The sequence below is a fragment of the Protomyctophum parallelum genome (genome assembly GCF_964188405.1).
Source record: "Protomyctophum parallelum genome assembly, chromosome: 5".
NCBI classification, from domain to species: Eukaryota; Metazoa; Chordata; class Actinopteri; order Myctophiformes; family Myctophidae; genus Protomyctophum; species Protomyctophum parallelum.
This window is the reverse complement of record NC_139702.1, coordinates 29,725,221-29,743,498: the sequence shown is the minus strand read 5'-3', so window position 1 is coordinate 29,743,498 and position 18,278 is coordinate 29,725,221. Positions and strand designations below refer to the sequence as shown.

At 45.4% G+C, this 18,278-nt stretch overlaps 1 protein-coding gene across 1 annotated transcript; it reads right to left on the bottom strand.

Moving 5' to 3' along the window:
* Window positions 1-929: 929 nt before the first annotated feature.
* Window positions 930-17,954, bottom strand: LOC310858989 (fascin-like). Its single transcript, XM_083765337.1, has 6 exons — window positions 17,424-17,954; window positions 16,137-16,548; window positions 11,537-11,693; window positions 10,336-10,457; window positions 4,476-4,646; window positions 930-3,160 (listed from the first exon to the last, which is right to left on the bottom strand). Exons 1-6 carry the CDS (start codon window positions 17,859-17,861, stop codon window positions 2,955-2,957), a joined length of 1,506 nt encoding a protein of 501 aa, XP_083621463.1. The 5' UTR covers window positions 17,862-17,954; the 3' UTR covers window positions 930-2,954.
* Window positions 17,955-18,278: the final 324 nt, after the last annotated feature.

Genomic DNA, 18,278 nt, shown 5'->3' with positions numbered 1-18,278 from the left:
CATACCCTGTCATAGTCGTACACGCACGCCCGCACGCACACATGCACGCACACGCACACGCACACGCACACGCACACGCACACACACACACACACACACACACACACACACACACACACACACACACACACACACACACACACACACACACACACACACACACACACACACACACACACACACACACACACACAGCACCCCAGCGGCACTCCAGGCCAGGAGAGAGCTCCAGTTATGATGCAGTGATGAAAAATTCAGGGGATAGGTCCCGGGAAACAGGTGTGGCTAGAGGTGATACTGTAGGTTCCAAGGACTGTATAAAGAGGACAGGAAGCGAAGACCGTAAGGGCGCCGCCATGTTGCTCACATGGTGCTCCATGGAAGGAAAGAAACATGCGCAATGGGCTTTATGCAGCCAACACTTCCGCGTTCAGCTTCCTTGGTCTGCAACTGCGCATGTTTCTTTCCTTCCATGGAGCACCATGTGAGCGCCCGTACGGTCTTCGCTTCTTGTCCTCTTTAGACAGTCCTTGGTAGGTTCCAGGATGCAGGTGTGGTTAGAGGGGAGGGCTCAGGATGGAGGCATGGTTAGAGGGGAGGGCTCAGGATGGAGGCATGGTTAGAGGGGAGGGCTCAGGAATTGGAGGCATGTCAGAGGGGAGGTCTCAGGGTGGAGGCATGGTTAGAGGGGAGGTCTCAGGGTGGAGGCATGGTTAGAGGGGAGGTCGCAGGATGGTTAGAGGTGATAAGTCCAGGTAGAGATTCAGGGGATGGGCCCCAGGATGCAGGTGTGGTTATTAGATATTGTAGGTCCCAGGATACAGGTATGCTAGAGATTCAGGGGAGGGGCCCCAGGAAAGCCGGCGTGGTTAAAGATTCAGGGATTTGCTCCCAGGATGCTGAGAAAAATAATCTGCTGACAACAGAGAAAACATTATTGGCTTTTTAATTTTTTGTTCAGTTCAATACAAATGGAAGAGTATGATGAAAAAACAGACACAAAAAACAAGTTTTATGCAAGGCACGGCCACAATGACAATGGGAGGATCTCATCATTGTGTTTACAGGCCAATGGTGGCATCCAGTCTTAAACAAACATTATGTAATCAATTCATCAATATAGTACAGTACAGTACAGTACAGACATGTGCTTTATCATTTGGTCATGATGTTTATACTACACGGTTACACAGAACACTTCATCACTTATGTTACACATTCAGGAGATGGTTGTGCATTTGTAAATACTGAAAATACTGTGTGTGTGTGTGTATGTGTGTGTGTGTGTGTGACAATTTGTTCTTATATTTGGCAGCCTAGGACATACCCACAGACAGCTTGTTAGACAACTTGGGATTTCCCGAAAAGGAGGAAAAAAGGCTGGCAAAGTATTGTGCTGTCTCCGCCACATATGGTGTGTTTTGTGTGTGTGTGTGTGTGTGTGTGTGTGTGTGTGTGTGTGTGTGTGTGTGCGTGTGTGTGTGTGTGTGTGCGTGCGTGTGTGTATGGACAGGTTCTTGAACTCATAACAATCAGTTACCCCCAGCTCTCATTTGAGCACTCTAGGCAGGGTTACGATGTGCAATGTGACACATTGTTAACTTGACGATCTGTGCTTTTTGGCATGCGACACAGTTGTGCGACAGAGTATAATTAATTAAGCTTAACGAGCCCACTTCATCTCCTTCCTTCTCTCTCAAAAGAGACTGATTGAGTTCAACCAAGGCGAGAGCTATATAAAGCCCAGCCCATTCAATATCACTATGCTCCTCCCACTATAAGGTTAGCAGGAAATCGTCCCGGTCTGGCAGAAACATCTTATTGTACATTTCGTAGATTAACACCCTACTTGATCATACTTCAGCGCCACACAAAGCATCAAAAGTAGCAGATAAACGTGCTCAGAATGTGGCACAGAGTGATGCGTTTTGAACTTGTACATTTGTTACTTTTGCTCTTTTTGAATCCTGAAAAGTAACAGCTTAGGACATGAAGTTTCCACCCGGCAGGGAAGAAATAGTGGTGATGTGGGAATGTGGGTGGGGGGGATGCTAGTCAGAAAGAATTGTCTGTCTGCACTCTGCAGCCACTCTAATTTGAATCCTATGAACTTCGGCATGCTTTTGCACTTAAGTTTCCATGGTTTTTCTGTGTTAGTGAAGTCCTCAGCGAACAAAGAAAGCATTATTTACAGCACCATAATGTACGTAAATCGGAATCATCCCTTTATCCAATGTGTCTTATGACAAGAGACAGAGAGAGAGATTGAGAGAGAGAGAGAGAGAGAGAGAGAGAGAGAGAGAGAGAGAGAGAGGCATTTATAGACGCATTTATAGAAGCAGCAGAACACTATTGGAATTTGGGATAGTCTCACTTACACCACATTTATCAGGAGAGGTGGAGCATCAGAGTTGTCACTTACACCGGTAGTAAACCAAAGACAGATGTGCACTCACAGCAATGCCTTTAACTTTATCCAGTTAAACTTGTGTTCAAATTGGTTCAGGAACTAGAAAAACAAATTAGGTCTAATCGGAGATGATCGTCATTCCTCTCTCATTTACCAAGGTCCCATGATGGCTTTAGAGAGGAGAAGGTCAGTTCAGTGATATTTATATTCCACGGAGAAGAAATCTTGGCGCCATGATTTCCATGTTAGCAGCTCTGTTCTCCGTTTCACACACACACAAGTACAGCCAAATTCACCCAGACGCACAGACGTACAGTCGTACACCCATCTACACACGCACACACACGCACACGCACACACACACACACACACACGCACGCGCACGCGCACGCGCACGCACACGCACACGCACACGCACACGCGCACACGCACACGCACACACACACACACACACACACACACACACACACAGGCTATGTCTACCAATACTTTGAAGCATAATATTACACGATGATGAAGTCATGTCGCCACGCGCGCGTGTTCCTCAGTATTCCCACAAGGTGGCGCTGTCCAACGAGTCTGCGCTGGCCTTCAGGGCCCCAGCGTGGTCTCCTTTGAGGTACTTGCCCCCCGGGGTGCGGATCACCATCTTGTTGACGTCACAGAACACAAACAGGAACTGGACCGGGGTGGCACTGTCGCACACCACCGACGAGTCCTCGGCTACACACCAGTACTTCTGCTGGGAGTCTGAGAGCACGCCCGCCCACACGCACACACACACACACACACACACACACACACACACACACACACACACTCACGAGGGTTTTAATGTGTTCTAGTCATACATCAATCGTGACACATGGATTAAAGCTAAATACAATCATGTCAGGCCAGGTCCGAACTTAAGCTGTTATTTGTGAAACAGCATATGGACTGAAATCAGTCGTATTTTTTTTTTTTTATATTTTTTTAAGATATTTTTTTACGCCTTTTATTGATTTTTGAAGGGACAGACAGTAGGCTGACAGGAAACGGGAGAGAGATGGGGGGATGACATGCAGTAAAGGCCGTGTCGGGTCCGGGAGTCGAACCCGCGGCACACTGCGACTGGATTACCAGTCCGGTGCCCAGACCGTTACGCTACGGCCTGGGCCAAATCAGTCGTATTTGACCGAGAACTTTAATCCATGTCTCCGTGGATCCATGATGACATTTTACAAGTTTGCAAGCTGCAATCTGCAGGTTTGATGTCCTCTACCGAGTGACAGAGAGAGGTAAAGGCAACAGTAACACCCTTGATTCAAACAAAGGTATTTATATTTATATGCATTACTACCTTATTTACCACGACTATTGCTAAGTCTCGCAACCCCCACCCGTTTTAAGGACTCAGTCAGATGTGCCTTAGTCACTTAGTGTATTTTGCATAGTGATTTGTTTGTTTTACTCCCTGTACACTTGGACAAATGACTGAAATGATGTGCTTATATATATTCAAGAACTGATAATATATAGTATAATGAATTTTGCTGTATGAATCGGTATTGCGATGTCCCCTTTGGTACTAGTTGGTTGGAAGTTATGTATTCATGTCTTACCTACATACAGTACACTAAAGATGTACTGTAACATACAACGCTGATGAAGGCTTGACGCCGAAACGGGCACGTTGAGCTGTCTGCTCTGCAACGTACCATGCCAATTTATGTATTATGTACAGTTCTCTTTTAGAGATGTTTTGTAAAGTTACTTTCCCGACCGTGCACCCGGTAAGAGTCCCTCTTTGGCAGAGGAGACAATGGGCTTACGAGATTCAAGCAAGGCTATACTTGCCGAGTAGGGAGACCACCTCCAACCACTGCAGATGTGGTACTGTAGTTATATTGAATTATAATCTACCATACAGATTGGTTAAAATAACATTTCATTCATTAAAATAATCTCTACCTCGCAGCTTGAAGTTTCTTCAATGTGTATTTCCTTCTCTAAAACGCTTACGGTGCTAAATCAAACTGTAATATGGCAATATACTCTCTCTTATACTCAAACTAACACACACCTTTGATGCTGTAGGCTCCATTGTGGAACTCAAGCTGGAAGACATCGTAGGTGGCGCGGTTGGAATCCAGGGTCGCAATGCCGGCCTTGCGAGAGCCAATGAAACCGTGCTCGCCACGAAGCACGATGATTGGACGATTGATCAGTTTCATCAGGAACTGCTCCGTCTCCCCTATAGAGAGAACAACACCTTCAACCTCATTGTACTGTCACATCACTACTTTGCAGCTGTTGTAAGAGTGGGTGAAATTATTTGTTTGAGAAAAGCTTCCCAAGAACTGCAGTTATATTTTAAATAAGAAGAAGAAAAGAAGTAAACTCAAATATCAAAACAAATATCTAATTATCTAATATCGTCGCTGTCCGGTGGAAACATCATATGTCCAAAACTGTTCACGTTCAGGCTCCAAATTCAAGAATAACAACTAGATCTGCTACTTTTGTGTGACACAAATCATGTGTGTAGATCAATTTGGGCATAATTAATTCATGGAAAACCACAACAACTTAGAATAATATGGAGAAAGATGTTTCTGACCGACAGCAATGCAAAGCATATCGTGTGTATTCGAAAGAATAAAGATAGAGTACATCAGCCTCTTGTTCAAATAAAAGACATGAATTGGCAGCTGGTAAAGTACAGTATGTATATATGTATGTATGTATGGGAATGGGAGTGTGTTCAGTCACACATTACATAAAGTGACAGTGCCAGTGTAATGGGAGCATGTAAGAGTGACACCGCATGGCGACAAGGCTCAGCGTCTTATTCAGCAGCCTAATGGCCTGGCTGTGGAAACTGTCCCTTATAGTCTGTTGTTGGTTCACAACAACAGTGAGACATGTGAGACCTGTGGTCTCACATGGAATAAAGCTAAATAAAATATAATTTAGTTTTTTTGAATTATGGTTAGGTATTATAACTCTAAACCTTATGTTCCTGCTGTTCTACATACAGCCAACCATTTGAAGAAATTACATTGAGGCTTTACACTTTGCTTTGAAGAAATATCGGATACCATTAGTAATAAATATTCTGCTGGTTGTGTTTGTGGGCTATGAGCTGACCACCCAAGTATCCCCGGTCAGAGAGATTGTGACACCAAAGTAGCTTATCAACAATGTGTTTATTCTCCGTTCACCATGAAACCGTGGTTTATTATTCAAGGACGCACGGCTGCATAGAAGTGATGTGTGGAGTACTCAGTGAGAGCAGGTTCTGCATGTTGCCTGTGTGAAGGCTGGAGACTGAGTGAGGAGTGGGGGGTGAGTTTCTGGTTATATAGGGCACACCTAGACTGTGATTGGTCATTGAGTTGAGTGGTGTGATGGCAGACACCTGTGTCATTGTGGATGCAGGGGATGGGTAATGTCCACCAGAGGCTGCCAGTCAGACAGCATGCAGATAATTCACAACAATTAGGGACTTATGGAAGATGCTTCGGAACATGCATTCTACTTTGACAAACTCAACACTCTTTAATCTATTTTAAGGAGGCTTTTTGCCTTTATTGATAAAGGAGACAGACGAGGAGAGAGGAGAGAGAGAGAGACGGAGAGTGAAATACTGTACAGCAATGTTTGTCAGGATCTGGACTCGCATTAGGAGCCTAGGTGCCCGGAAAGCTAGGCCGGACCGGGCCACACTTTTTAATCATGAAATAACTAATAACCGAAAAATAGCAGATCTACAAGCTGCGCAGCATGCTTCCCATTATAAGACATATGCTGGCTTCTATGGAACCTAAATGACTGAAATCAGCCGTGGCGACTGAGAATTTGAATCCTGTGGCGTCACCTGCCTGCCGGTAGCAGCATGAACAGATTGTGGCTGTGGGGTGGAAAGTGTCTATGATGATCCGCTTAGCCTTGGTTAAGTGCTTGGTTGGTTGGTGGGGCAGTAGAATGTCCCAAGCAGGGTTTCCCACTTTTCCTCAATTCTTTACTGGTTGGCCACCGTGACCGGCCCAGCCAAATGTTAATCGACCATTACCATTACACCTCGCTACATTAGTGCAGCGCATCTTTTCACTTATCACGGATGTTCCTGCGCTTATAGCTTCCTAAAGCCTGATCTACTCAGAATCAGAATCAGAATCAGAAGACTTTATTGCCATTACATGTAAACATGTTAGGAATTTGGTTCGGTGAACAGCAGAGTCTCTGCAGAGGTGTCGCTTTGCCAAAAACAACAGAATAAAGTCAGGAATGATGAATGAATCCGCTTGTTACGTGACTCCGTCTTACTAGCCGCAAGTATAAACAAACTATAATCCGAGCATGTCTGGGGGCTTTGTTATCACAAGGAAAGAAGAGATTACCTATCCGGGTTGTATTTTCCATAAGAGTCTTTCCGGTCAACTAATGGCATAACAAAAGTAATCAGGAAAGTCAATCAAAGAATACGATTTGTGGGCAGGATCTCCTCGTTGGTCAGAAGTTGGAGGCAGCACTCATTCAATGTCATTATGACTATGCATGCACCTCATGGTACTGTAGCACCTCAAAGGCACTAAAATGTCTCAACGTCTCAAAACAAACTAGTCAGATTACTACTAGACCTCATACCTAGGAATCTAACCCCTGCGCATTAAGCCATTTTGACCTGAGATCAGATTCTAGAAATGTCTTCTACATCCTGACAGTTTTCTGAAAAAGCTATGTTTCTATGTCAGTCGTTCTTCTATTTTTCAATAGCTAAAGCATAACATAATGCTAACACCAAAAGGGGTTCCCGCCCCAAAATGGGATAATTATGCTAGGTTGAGGTGGCTCAGGGTAGAGGGACTCTGTAGAGGGACAGAGTACAGCAATTTGCAATGGGCCTGTTCTTCAAGATACTCGAGGGACCAGTGCCCGTGTACCTGTCGTCAAACTACTTCAAAAGAGTGATAAACGCCCACGGGCACAACACCAGAGGGAGCTCCACTGATCTCATTCCCCCCCACATTCAGCACAAACATGGGGTCGGGGATGTATTCATTGTACTATTATGCCACCGAAATGTGGAATGCCCAGCCATCAAAAAGTGTGACTCCGGAGTCTCTAGAGTCCCTACCCTTATTTAAAACCACCACCAGGTGCATCTGTTTGCAATTTGCAGACAGCTGAGTCCTCTAGTTTTGCAAAAGAAATGATCCTCCCACTGATTTTCTGAAAATATACTCAGTCAATCAAATCTCGTGCAACCTAAATAAGCAGTACATCCTACAGCCTACATCATCAGCTTTTGTTTTGTTTTGTTACCGTTACTATGCGTTCCCACAGGCAGACGCGTTGTGAGTTGATTTGGAGCAGCTACATGCGTCTTTGCAATGTCATGTCGCTGGCTCCAATTGGCAATCCAATGAATGTTAGACTGCATCTTTTACATCTGTCCATGTGAACGCTCCATTAGGGTTAGGTTCATGACGGCATGAAAGGAAGGTACCGCTAGTCAACTTGCCTGCAGTGTGTTACCAAGTTATTCCACCACTCTATGCTTTATTATCGTCAGTTGATAACAAGAAGAACCGTTCTCATAGCTGATCAGGAGGAGAGAAACACATAAAGTGCTGTATTAGGTTAATCTAGGATCAGATAACTGCAGTGCAACTGCCGCGGGCTCTCCTCTCTGGAACTAAACCACACTGAAAATTCGTAAGCTCATAAAAGACAAGCCCAAAACCCCCGCAACCCAACAACTTCCCAACATTTATGAGCAACCTTACAGGAAAAAAAGCCAAAGCAGACTTGGCAACACTAGATATGACCGCATCCCTCTAGGCCGCCTCGTTGTCATTGACGATCAGGCCAATCCCTGTCCTGTCATCAGTGTTGGAGCTGCACATACAGTACGTAGTAGAGGAGAGTGTGGCTCCCTTAAAGGGCCACTTCACCCCTTTTACAAAACGATGTTTGGGACAGAAGAAACACTTTCCTGGGGGTTTCATGTGTGAAATACGTGTTTTCAGATATTTTAGTATTTCAAAGTGCCAGTGATGTCATGGACACTGATCTCACTTCCTTCCTGGACCCACCACTGGGTTAACAGCAGGAGGATGAGTTAACAAAAGGTCAACAAAGAGAGAAGTATATGACCAAGCTGTCCATCTGTCGTCTGATGACAAAAAAGATTACGAAAGAAAAGGAGAGAAGTATGACTAAGACACAGAAGTGGTCAATGTTATCCTCAACTTCATATTGACATCTGTTGTCCAGATCATATCTCACGCCAGGGCTGCAGTGCTGAATCATTCAGGCCGCGGTAGTAAAGTCATACACCCAGCCAGGTCACCCTATCCATATACCCACACGCGTGTACGTATATACGATATTACTGTTAGGACAGGCCTGTAGATCTTCAAGCTCCTCTGCGTTTGGAATCCAGGGAGAATTGGAGCTAAGGAGTGAATTGTTTGGAGCAGGAGCTGTCCTTCAGGATTTCCTTGGATTTGCCTGTTTTGACTTAACCTTAATTCACCTAAGGAACATGTATGTAGGTAACCCAACTCCATATATGGAAAGTATAGGCCTACTTTCCATATATTCCAAACGCAGAGGAGCTTGAAGATCTACAGGCCTGTTTCCCCAGTTAGTGAATTATATAGTTTGTTTAGGTAGTTTGCTCCAACTTGAGCCACTTCAAGGATAAAATAAAAACACTGGGTAAAGAATGTTGAGTAGAGTGCTGGACAACTGTCATGAAGTGCTGCTGCCAGCCTACAAACAAACTTCCACACCGAGTGACACACCTGTGGCAACTTTAGTCCTGAGCAGGGAGATTGCCAGGTGTCAATCATCGTTGAGTGGTGATGCCTTGTCAATTAGTCAATTAAGAGTCAATTGTGACTCTGGCCGTCACAAAACAAGTCCCCAGGACTTTTGACTGTACCACGTGCTGTTTACATTTCTGACCAATATTATTCAATCAATAAAAAATTAAATAAACTCCAATGTTGAGGGCCAGAGGTTCTGAAGTGATGCTGCTCATTCTCATCACCTGTTGACGACAGCCTGACAGGAAGTCTAGTATCCAGCTACAAATGGTCAGGTGTATGGCTCCAGGCTCCTCACCTTCGACTATTGTCGACTATTATGTGAACTATTGTTTTGAATCTCAATCCCTTCCATGTGAGTAAAGGGCAGTGCGGAGAGCCACAGCAAGCAGGCAAGCCAGCATGGCAGGCAGCATGGAACAAATGTAGCCCCTCACCAACCTCTCAAAGCATTTACTGACAATTGAGATGAGGGCGACAAGGTCTCCAGTCGTTCAGACATGTTACCTTGCAGTGCTTGGGGACAAGCACAACGGTGGACATCTTGAAGCCCACGGGGACAACAGCCTGGGAGAGGGATTGAGAGGTTGAAAAAAAAAGAGAGAAAATAGCAGCAAAACACTCCCGCCAGCTGGCCTGGCCCCCCCTGACATGCTCTGGGGAGTGGATGGCTGCGTGAATGCTCTGCGGTTACGTCAGCATCCGAGATGTTAAGTGGGCTAGCCTGTTCTCACGTGGGGCTATAGCTCCGGCTGGTTGGAGGACCGAGCTCAACCGTGGAGGGAGGTTAGAGAAGGGGTAGCTCTCAATGCAGTTGGTTCTCCCTCTGCAGTCCATTATATGGTAAACTGGTTATGTTTGGGCAGAAAAGCTTTTTGTGTGATATCCGTGAATCCTTGAGTTAAAGTCAAGGTATTTTACTGTCAATTCCCCTAACTAACACAAGAGTCAAGAACATTGGGGATTAAAAACAAATTAGCTTGGGGGGGGGTCACAATAGTGTAAACAAAGGCCTACAGACAGATAGAAATACAGCCATATTAGACTGTTGGGTGGCTGTTGAAGGAAGGAAGGGAAATTGTGCAAACATGACTGATAACTCACCCGCATTCTCCACAGTGGCAGTCAGCTGTCCGTTCCTCTTGGCGGTCACAAACTTCCCGTTGGCTGCGCGCACACACACGTGGCCCTCATGCCACTCCAGCTCAAAGTAACTATTGGCAGATCTGAGATGATGTACACATAAACACAACAAGCAGCCTTTGAGCATTCTGTACAGCACCATGTCAATATTTGTGTCCTTGTATTGTATCTCTTATGTGGACATAAATAAATGATTACAGGAGAAGGGCGCACACCACCGCTGCTTTTTGCGGATCCAAAAGTTCGCTAGGCGATCACTAGCTGGCCGCCTGTCACGGAAAACTGATCAAATCGACCCGGAAATATTCGGTGGCAGTGTGCAAATGTGATTGACATAAAGTGAGGTTGTTGTTTTTTTACGTCCTCCAAAGTTCGCTCCGATATTCGGCCGAAACACCTTAAAAGTAGCCTGGCTCCAGCCCTGAATCGCTAGCCACGCCCATTAAGAAAATATGTTCTGGCGATTCAGAATGAATAATGAAGTGAAACGAAATGAAACTTCTGACTGAGTCTCAGGCTCCTTTCTTTCATAATCTTTTTTGTCATCAGACGACAGACGGACAGCTTGGTCATATACTTCTCTCTTTGTTGACGTTTTGTTAACTCATCCTCCTGCTGTTGGCAAATAAGTCTAAAGGTGTTTTCACACTGGTGCGTTTTGTTTCGCTGCTTTTTGCGGATCCAAAAGTTCACTAGGCGATCACTAGCTGTCAGCCTGTCACGGAAAACTGATCAAATCGACCCCGAAATATTCGGTGGCAGTGTGCAAATGTGATTGACATAAAGTGAGGTTGTTGTTTTTTTTACGTCCTCCAAAGTTCGCTCCGATATTCGGCCGAAACACCTTAAAAGTAGCCTGGCTCCAGCCCTGAATCGCTAGCCACGCCCATTAAGAAAATATGTTCTGGCGATTCAGAATGAATAAGAGTCTCAGGCTACCTTAAAAGTGAAGAAAAGGCTTCACTCGTAGACACGATGCAAGATCATTTAAATGAATACCAACTTTCTAACTGGCTGTTTTTTTTTGTCTGATTGCATTGGCAGTATTTATGTCCTTTGTACCAAGGTATTCTTGTACTTCTATTTATGTTGATATAAATACTTCCAAGTGTGTGTGTGTGTGTGTGTGTGTGTGTGTGTGTGTGTGTGTGTGTGTGTTTACTTGGTAGAGGCGGTACACTGCAGTCCTCCAGTGGGCGTCAGGGTCCAGTATTTCCCGGCGGCGGTCCGGAAGGCACACTTCCTGTCCGCGCGACTCATCTCCAACTGGAAGACCTCCTGGTCCCCCTCCTCGTCCTGATTGGCTGATAGGTCCATCCCTGCAAATGGGCGGTATATATAGGCTTATCTCACCTAGCCAGCACGATCTGATATGTTTCTGCCTACAGTACCATTCGTCTGGGTACATCAATTTCATTGTGTGGGCAAAGGTGAAGGCAATTAATCTTTTTAATCGTCAAATAGTTCACCCACCTCTGGCCCACACAGAAGTAGAATGTCACCTTAATAGACCTTAACAGTAGGTGAATATCTCTGATGCTGCGTTTATTTACACGAATCACACGGACAGAAACAAAGATACAGTCAGCCATTCATTTTCAATGGAAAGATACATCCGATGTTTGTAGCTGCTGTAAAAGCTACATCAGCTAAAGGTGATATTGATAACATTTTACGTAGGCAAATAATACAATGAAAATAATATGTATAGATAGATATAGATAATGTGTTTCCATTTGTACACTCTCTGTTCAATTAAATGTGTAATACCCCAGAGTCAAACAGGGCCATTTGTCAATATAAACTGTCCACCAATCGCATGTAACCACCGGGTCACTGAACAAAAAGATGTGTCCCTTTTCCCTGCATTCACAAATCTGTCATCCATTTTGTTTTTGTATAATTGTATCATTAGCAGGATCTTGGGTATAGCCTACTACCTGCAGTATGTGAACAAAGCAACCAAATTGAACTGTCCTTTGGCTTACTTAATCCTACATTTAAATGCAGGCATCAATGCATCATGTCCTCTTTTGAGTCTTTGGCCCAAATAAATGTCCTGTGTTAGCACTGGTTCTACTTACACAGCTACATCTAAAACAGGGAGCATCAGCGATAGAAACGGATTCAGAAGACTGCACATCAGTTAGCAAAGTACTGAATGTCTAATTTGTCTATTTATTAGCCATACCACACCACCATTCATTGTCTATTCACAACCTCTGCCTATGTGCATAAATATACTGCAGACTGTTTTAACTAGTCTGCAACAATTCAATGTCTGAAAGTAAGATGAGAGCACATCTAATGTGTCTGCTTCAAAGTTACATTTAGGGCAATTTCTCAAGACAGATTGAATTCTGCCAACAGCAGACTCTGTCATGTAATGTTGTTGTTAGTAGGAATAAACACAGAAGATAGCAGATAGATGTTTGGCATTAAACTCTAGCTAGCCCCACGCAGGAACACATGGTTCCAATCTCGGGTGTCACATTTGCGCACTCCAATGTACTAGTTGCTGCTAACTGAGTTTAACGAATTAAAGGTGGCATAAACAAAAACAGTACGTGTTTTTCACGGCATACTGGAGTGGATTTTTCTGTTAAAAGTAAAAGCTTTTAATACACTTTTGAAGGACCATGACAATTGACAAAGACTTTAATGTTGTTAAAATGTTGTTAAAAATAATGTCATTAAACCATTACATGTCCAAAATTTCGGCCAGTGCCATCTGGGTCTTGATTAACTACTCAGCAATTTTCAAGACTCTGCAAGTTAACAATGTTCATACCATACTGAAATGAAATGGAATACAGTGGCTCCCTCAAAGATCAAACAAACCACAGAATGCTTTGAAAAATGGCGGACAGATACAGTGAGTCAATGAGCTGAACATGATGGCAGTCAGACCACCGGTACACGCCAGACTTCCCATACCTTTCAGGCTGTGACCCTCCAAAATAATCATGTTTGAACTGGGGGCCCCCCACAGAGACAAGCAGTTTGAGAACCATTTCTTTAACTTGTCAGTGAATGGCGGCACCCTGGCCCCTAATCCTTGTATCAATATTATTAGGTATTATTCTCTTATTATTATTTATAGTGGCCTACATGCAAACCCCAGGCTGAGGAAGTTGATCCCACAACCCATTTCCCCTGTAATGATCTCTCATAACCTCTCTCTCTCTCTCTGTCTCTCTCAAGGCTCATACATACAGTTTTTGGTGATAGGTTATCACCGTTTTTTAAGAGTTGAGGCCATCATACTCGCTGTGATGTCCTCAAGGATTGATCATCACCGCGACTGACGTAATGGTGTAGTTTTCCAACCCTTTAAAAACTACACCGCGGTGATAAGCGATCACCAAAAACTGGAGTATGTATGAGCCTTCAGGATCTCCCCAGGTTGGCAGAGGGAGAGTAGGGCCCAGGATTACAGTTTAGGACATTGGCAGTGCACTGGGTGAAACATGGGTTGCAGAATCGTGGGATAAAATTTAAAGCACTTTATAACTGGATATAGACAAGTTCTCTAGCTTGCCAAAATAAATGACCCACCACTGTTTTTCCTGTAAATACAGTATACTTTTACTGTTCCTAGTATTGATGATTTCTTATATAAGATTGTATGTCTTTATGTCTTGACTCTTGATGAATTGAACACACAGGGCCAGAATGGAAACAGGCCCTCAAGGCTTTTTGTGTTATGCTTTTAGTATTATTGTAAAACTGTACTGTACCCTCTGTACCTTTTGTAAACCGTTAATAAAGTATTCATAGTGGTGTGTTCTAGGGTTTTTAGGTTAAGTATTCAATCAATCAATCAATCAATCAATCTTTCTCTCTTTCTCTCACACACGTGTGTGCACGTGCACACACACACACACACACACACACACACACACACACACACACACACACACACACACACACACACACACACACACACACACACACACACACACACACACACACACACACACACACACACACACACAGAAACACAGAGACACACAAAATAAGGCAACACAAATGCAGGCAAACACAAGACAAAGACAAATACACATGCATGTGTGCATGCATTGATTGACTGTCTACTCTAAACTACAGTAGTGGACTGTCAGACACGTCGAGATTAGAGAGCAGACAGACAGGACCATGGCTTGTATAACCTAAAAAAACCACAGGTCTCCATTATGGGAGGATATAGGGCAGTCTCTCCCTCCCTAATAGTACTGTTACTCTATTTTAGAGCAGCTATGAGATGAGATGAGTAGGCCTACTGGTGGTGAAATAATGCTAGTGAAGCTGAGGTCCTTCCACTTCAACCCTGGCCACAAAATGTGGATAGAATTACTGTAGGAAAGAGAGGGGATGATGAAAGAAGAAAAGGAGAGAGAGAGAGAGAGAGAGAGAGAGAGAGAGGCGGGTTTGATCTGCAATAAGGGGAGAGGAGAGCCAAGCAGCATGATAATGAAAAACACATGGTGCACGGCTACACGCACACATGCACGCACGCATGGACGCACGTACGCACGCACGCACAATGGGAAGGGAAAGACATCAATCTGTGGAGGAAAAATGAGAAACCGCAGGGGTCTAATCTGTTGATACGCACGCATGCACGCGTGCACAGTGCACACACACGCACACACACACACACACACACACACACACACACACACACACACACACACAGTTGCCCTGCACACTCATTCAACAGCTGTCTGAGTGCACAGTCAGTGAGCCATGACATGGTGAGTGGTGACCTCATCAGAAAGGAGTGTAGTAGGCCTGTATTGTATGTATGTATCCTACAGCTCAGAAAGAATGTGGCGTGTTGTTAGCTTGTAGATCTGTTCTCCCATTTCTTTCATTTGCATCGAGGTCCTGCAGATAACCTGCAGTGAGCATTCATTCATTCATGAATTCATTCATGTATTCATTCATGAATTCATTCATCCAAAGATTTTACGCAAATCAGATTCGCTGCACGCTATCTCTGTAATCATGTGATCAGGACATATCTCTCATATCTCTGACATTCCATTCCAATTGGCTACGATTTGGCTTCCAAAGTTTGTGGGGGTGGCCCGTTTTGCACAAAATGCCACAGCACACATTCTGAATGCAGCGCCCGATGGCTGGGAAACGTGCATTCCCACTCCTAAGCCAGGGAAGAACCATTCCATTCCACTCCATTCCAAATGTTTTCAAATCTCCTCATGGAGGACGCTACAACAACAGCCCACTACACACGTTTTGGCCTATAACTCTTGAACCGTAGAGTTCATATATTTCCCCCCCTGAATTCCTTGGATCATGATGCAACATATAGGCCATGTGTGCCAGATTCCATTTTCTGCCTTATAGTGTGTTTTCTTCAAAACACACTTTTTGCTACTACTCCTACAGATTTTGTCCAAAACTCACACAAAGTGGCACACGTGATCTCACATGGGGTCATGTGATCAAGATGTATTAGTTTGATCTCTCAGATCCATTTCCAACGACCCAATGACCCGACGCTTGTGTAACACCCGGGATTCGAACTCGGGTCTCCCGCCTGAAAGTCCAACACCTTAACCAAAGGGATATCCCTAAGGACTGGGGGGAGATATTAGACTTTTGAGGCCATCAGGCAGAGGCTGTGAGCCACTCTGCTACACTTGCACTTGCAGGCCCTGGCTAGGCAAACCCGGCCTGGCGGGAGAGACCTGTGCTATAGTCCGAGTGCTTCTATAGTTTATCAATGTCCTCACCTTGCCGGGTGGAGACGTTCCTCTCGTTGCTGGCGGTCAGGACCACCTGGGCGTGGCTGCGCTCCAGTCCGAACAGCTCGTCCTTGCCCACGCGCGTGATCTTCCCGGACTTGACGGTGCCGCTGGGGCCCGAGGGCGCCAGGTAGCGCCCGTTGCAGTCGCGGAACTGCACCTTGCCGGAGCGGAACTCCAGCAGGTAGCCCGTGTCCCGGTCGGGCGCGGGCGCCAGGGCGCCATCGTTGCGCAGGAAGCGGTTGTCGCAGGTCTCCAGGTGGTAGCGCTCGTCGCGGTACACCAGCGTGATGAGGGAGTCCACGCCCCACGGGACGTCCCGGTCCGCCGAAACCTCCTGGCGGTCCCCGTGCACGCTCAGGTGGGCGAAGCGCTTGCGCGCCAGGCTGTAGAGGTTGACCTGAGGGGGTATATATATCCCATTTAGGCCTGACATCGAAATAAAATACAAATAAGTCTTCTGAAAGAATATATATTCAAAGATTTGTGCCGCATTTTCAAGTTTTTCCAAAAATAGCAGACCTACAAGCTCGTAGCGCGCCACTCGGTGGCGCGCTATGAGCTTGTAGATCTGCTATTTTTCAATAGCTAAATTATTACATAATGCTTAGTTAAAACACCAAAAGGGGTTCCCGCCCAGAATGGGATATATAGGCCTGTCACCATTAGTAATTTATCACATGATTGGGATTATTTGAGATATACTTGTAATTATTTTCAGGCAGAATCGAATCAGCTCCCGTTATGAATTTATCTGTTGAGAAGGGTTCATAGGCTATTAAAACAATATATATATATAGGCCTAATACCAAAAAGTGGAAATACAATACAGATCTACAAACTTAAGAATAGATACTTCTGCTTTTTCCACCTGTTTTGGCCATAGTAGCCTAGTGCCTATGGTAATTGATAGCCCACATTACAATTTTGATTATTGTACAGTCATTCTACTCAGTCATTTCTTCATAACTAAACCCTTTGGTTTAGGCTAGCTACCTAGATCAATTCGGTTAAAAAGAGGGGTTCTTATACCTTTGACATGGATTAAATGGTTGAAATCAAGGAGAGTTCTTCCTATACAGAATCAAGGATGGGCAGGTTGGTCGTATGAATTAAACCGTTACACACCCCCATATGAAGCCTTGAATTCATGGAGAATTAAATTGAGTCTCCAGTCAACTTGGATGGTCATCAAAGTATTGCCTCAGGAGAACTATAATAAATCGCTTGTTGCAATCAATCAAGCTAAACTTTAATCTTTATAATGACGGTCACCTGCGGGTGCACGGCCAGGTGCATGCTCCACTTCTCCCCCGGGCCGATGCTCTGGGCGAAGCAGCTGATGCGGTCCTCGCTGCCGCCCAGGTAGCGGCCGTGCGGCTCGGACTGCAGCGACCAGCGGCCGCCGTCGTCCGCGGTGATGACGAAGCGACAGTCGCGGCCGCGGTCGTCGCGCGTCTCGCTGTCGGCCGTCACGTTGCCGTCCTTGTCCGTGGCGAGGTAGCGGCCCAGGTGGGAGCGCAGGAACACGGCGCTGCCGTCCTCCACGGTCTGCTCCAGGGTCCACGTCTGCTTCTTCTTCAGGCTGGCGGCCGACGCGTTGATCTTGAAGCCGAACGCCTCGGCGGTCAGGTACCGGCCGCCGCTGTTCACCAGACCCAGGGGGATCTGCAGCAGGTCGCTAGGACCGTTGGAGGAATCGCTAGAAGACATTTTTTGTTTTGTTGTGCCTGCGGCGCCGGCGGTGATGTGGTGGTCGGGAAAAGAGCTGAGAAAATATGTCCCTGCAAGAGGCTGAGGAGATGGGGAGGGAGAGAGAGAGAGAGAGAGAGAGAGAGAGAGAGAGAGAGAGAGAGAGAGCGAGAGAGAGAGAGAGAGAGAGAGAGTGAGAGAGAGTGTGTGTGTGTGTGTGTGTGTGTGTGTGTGTGTGTGTGTGTGTGTGTGTGTGTGTGTGTGTGTGTGTTGGGCTGGGTTGTACTTGTGTGTTGGCAGGCAGACAAGGAGGCAGTGATGATGAATGTCCTTCCTCTCAACCTCTCTAGACTGTGAATGCCGGGCCGGCCAACCTCCTGCCGGAGCTGCAGAGTTACAGAGTTTTATAACGGGAGGCAGGCAGGCCAGGCAGCAGTA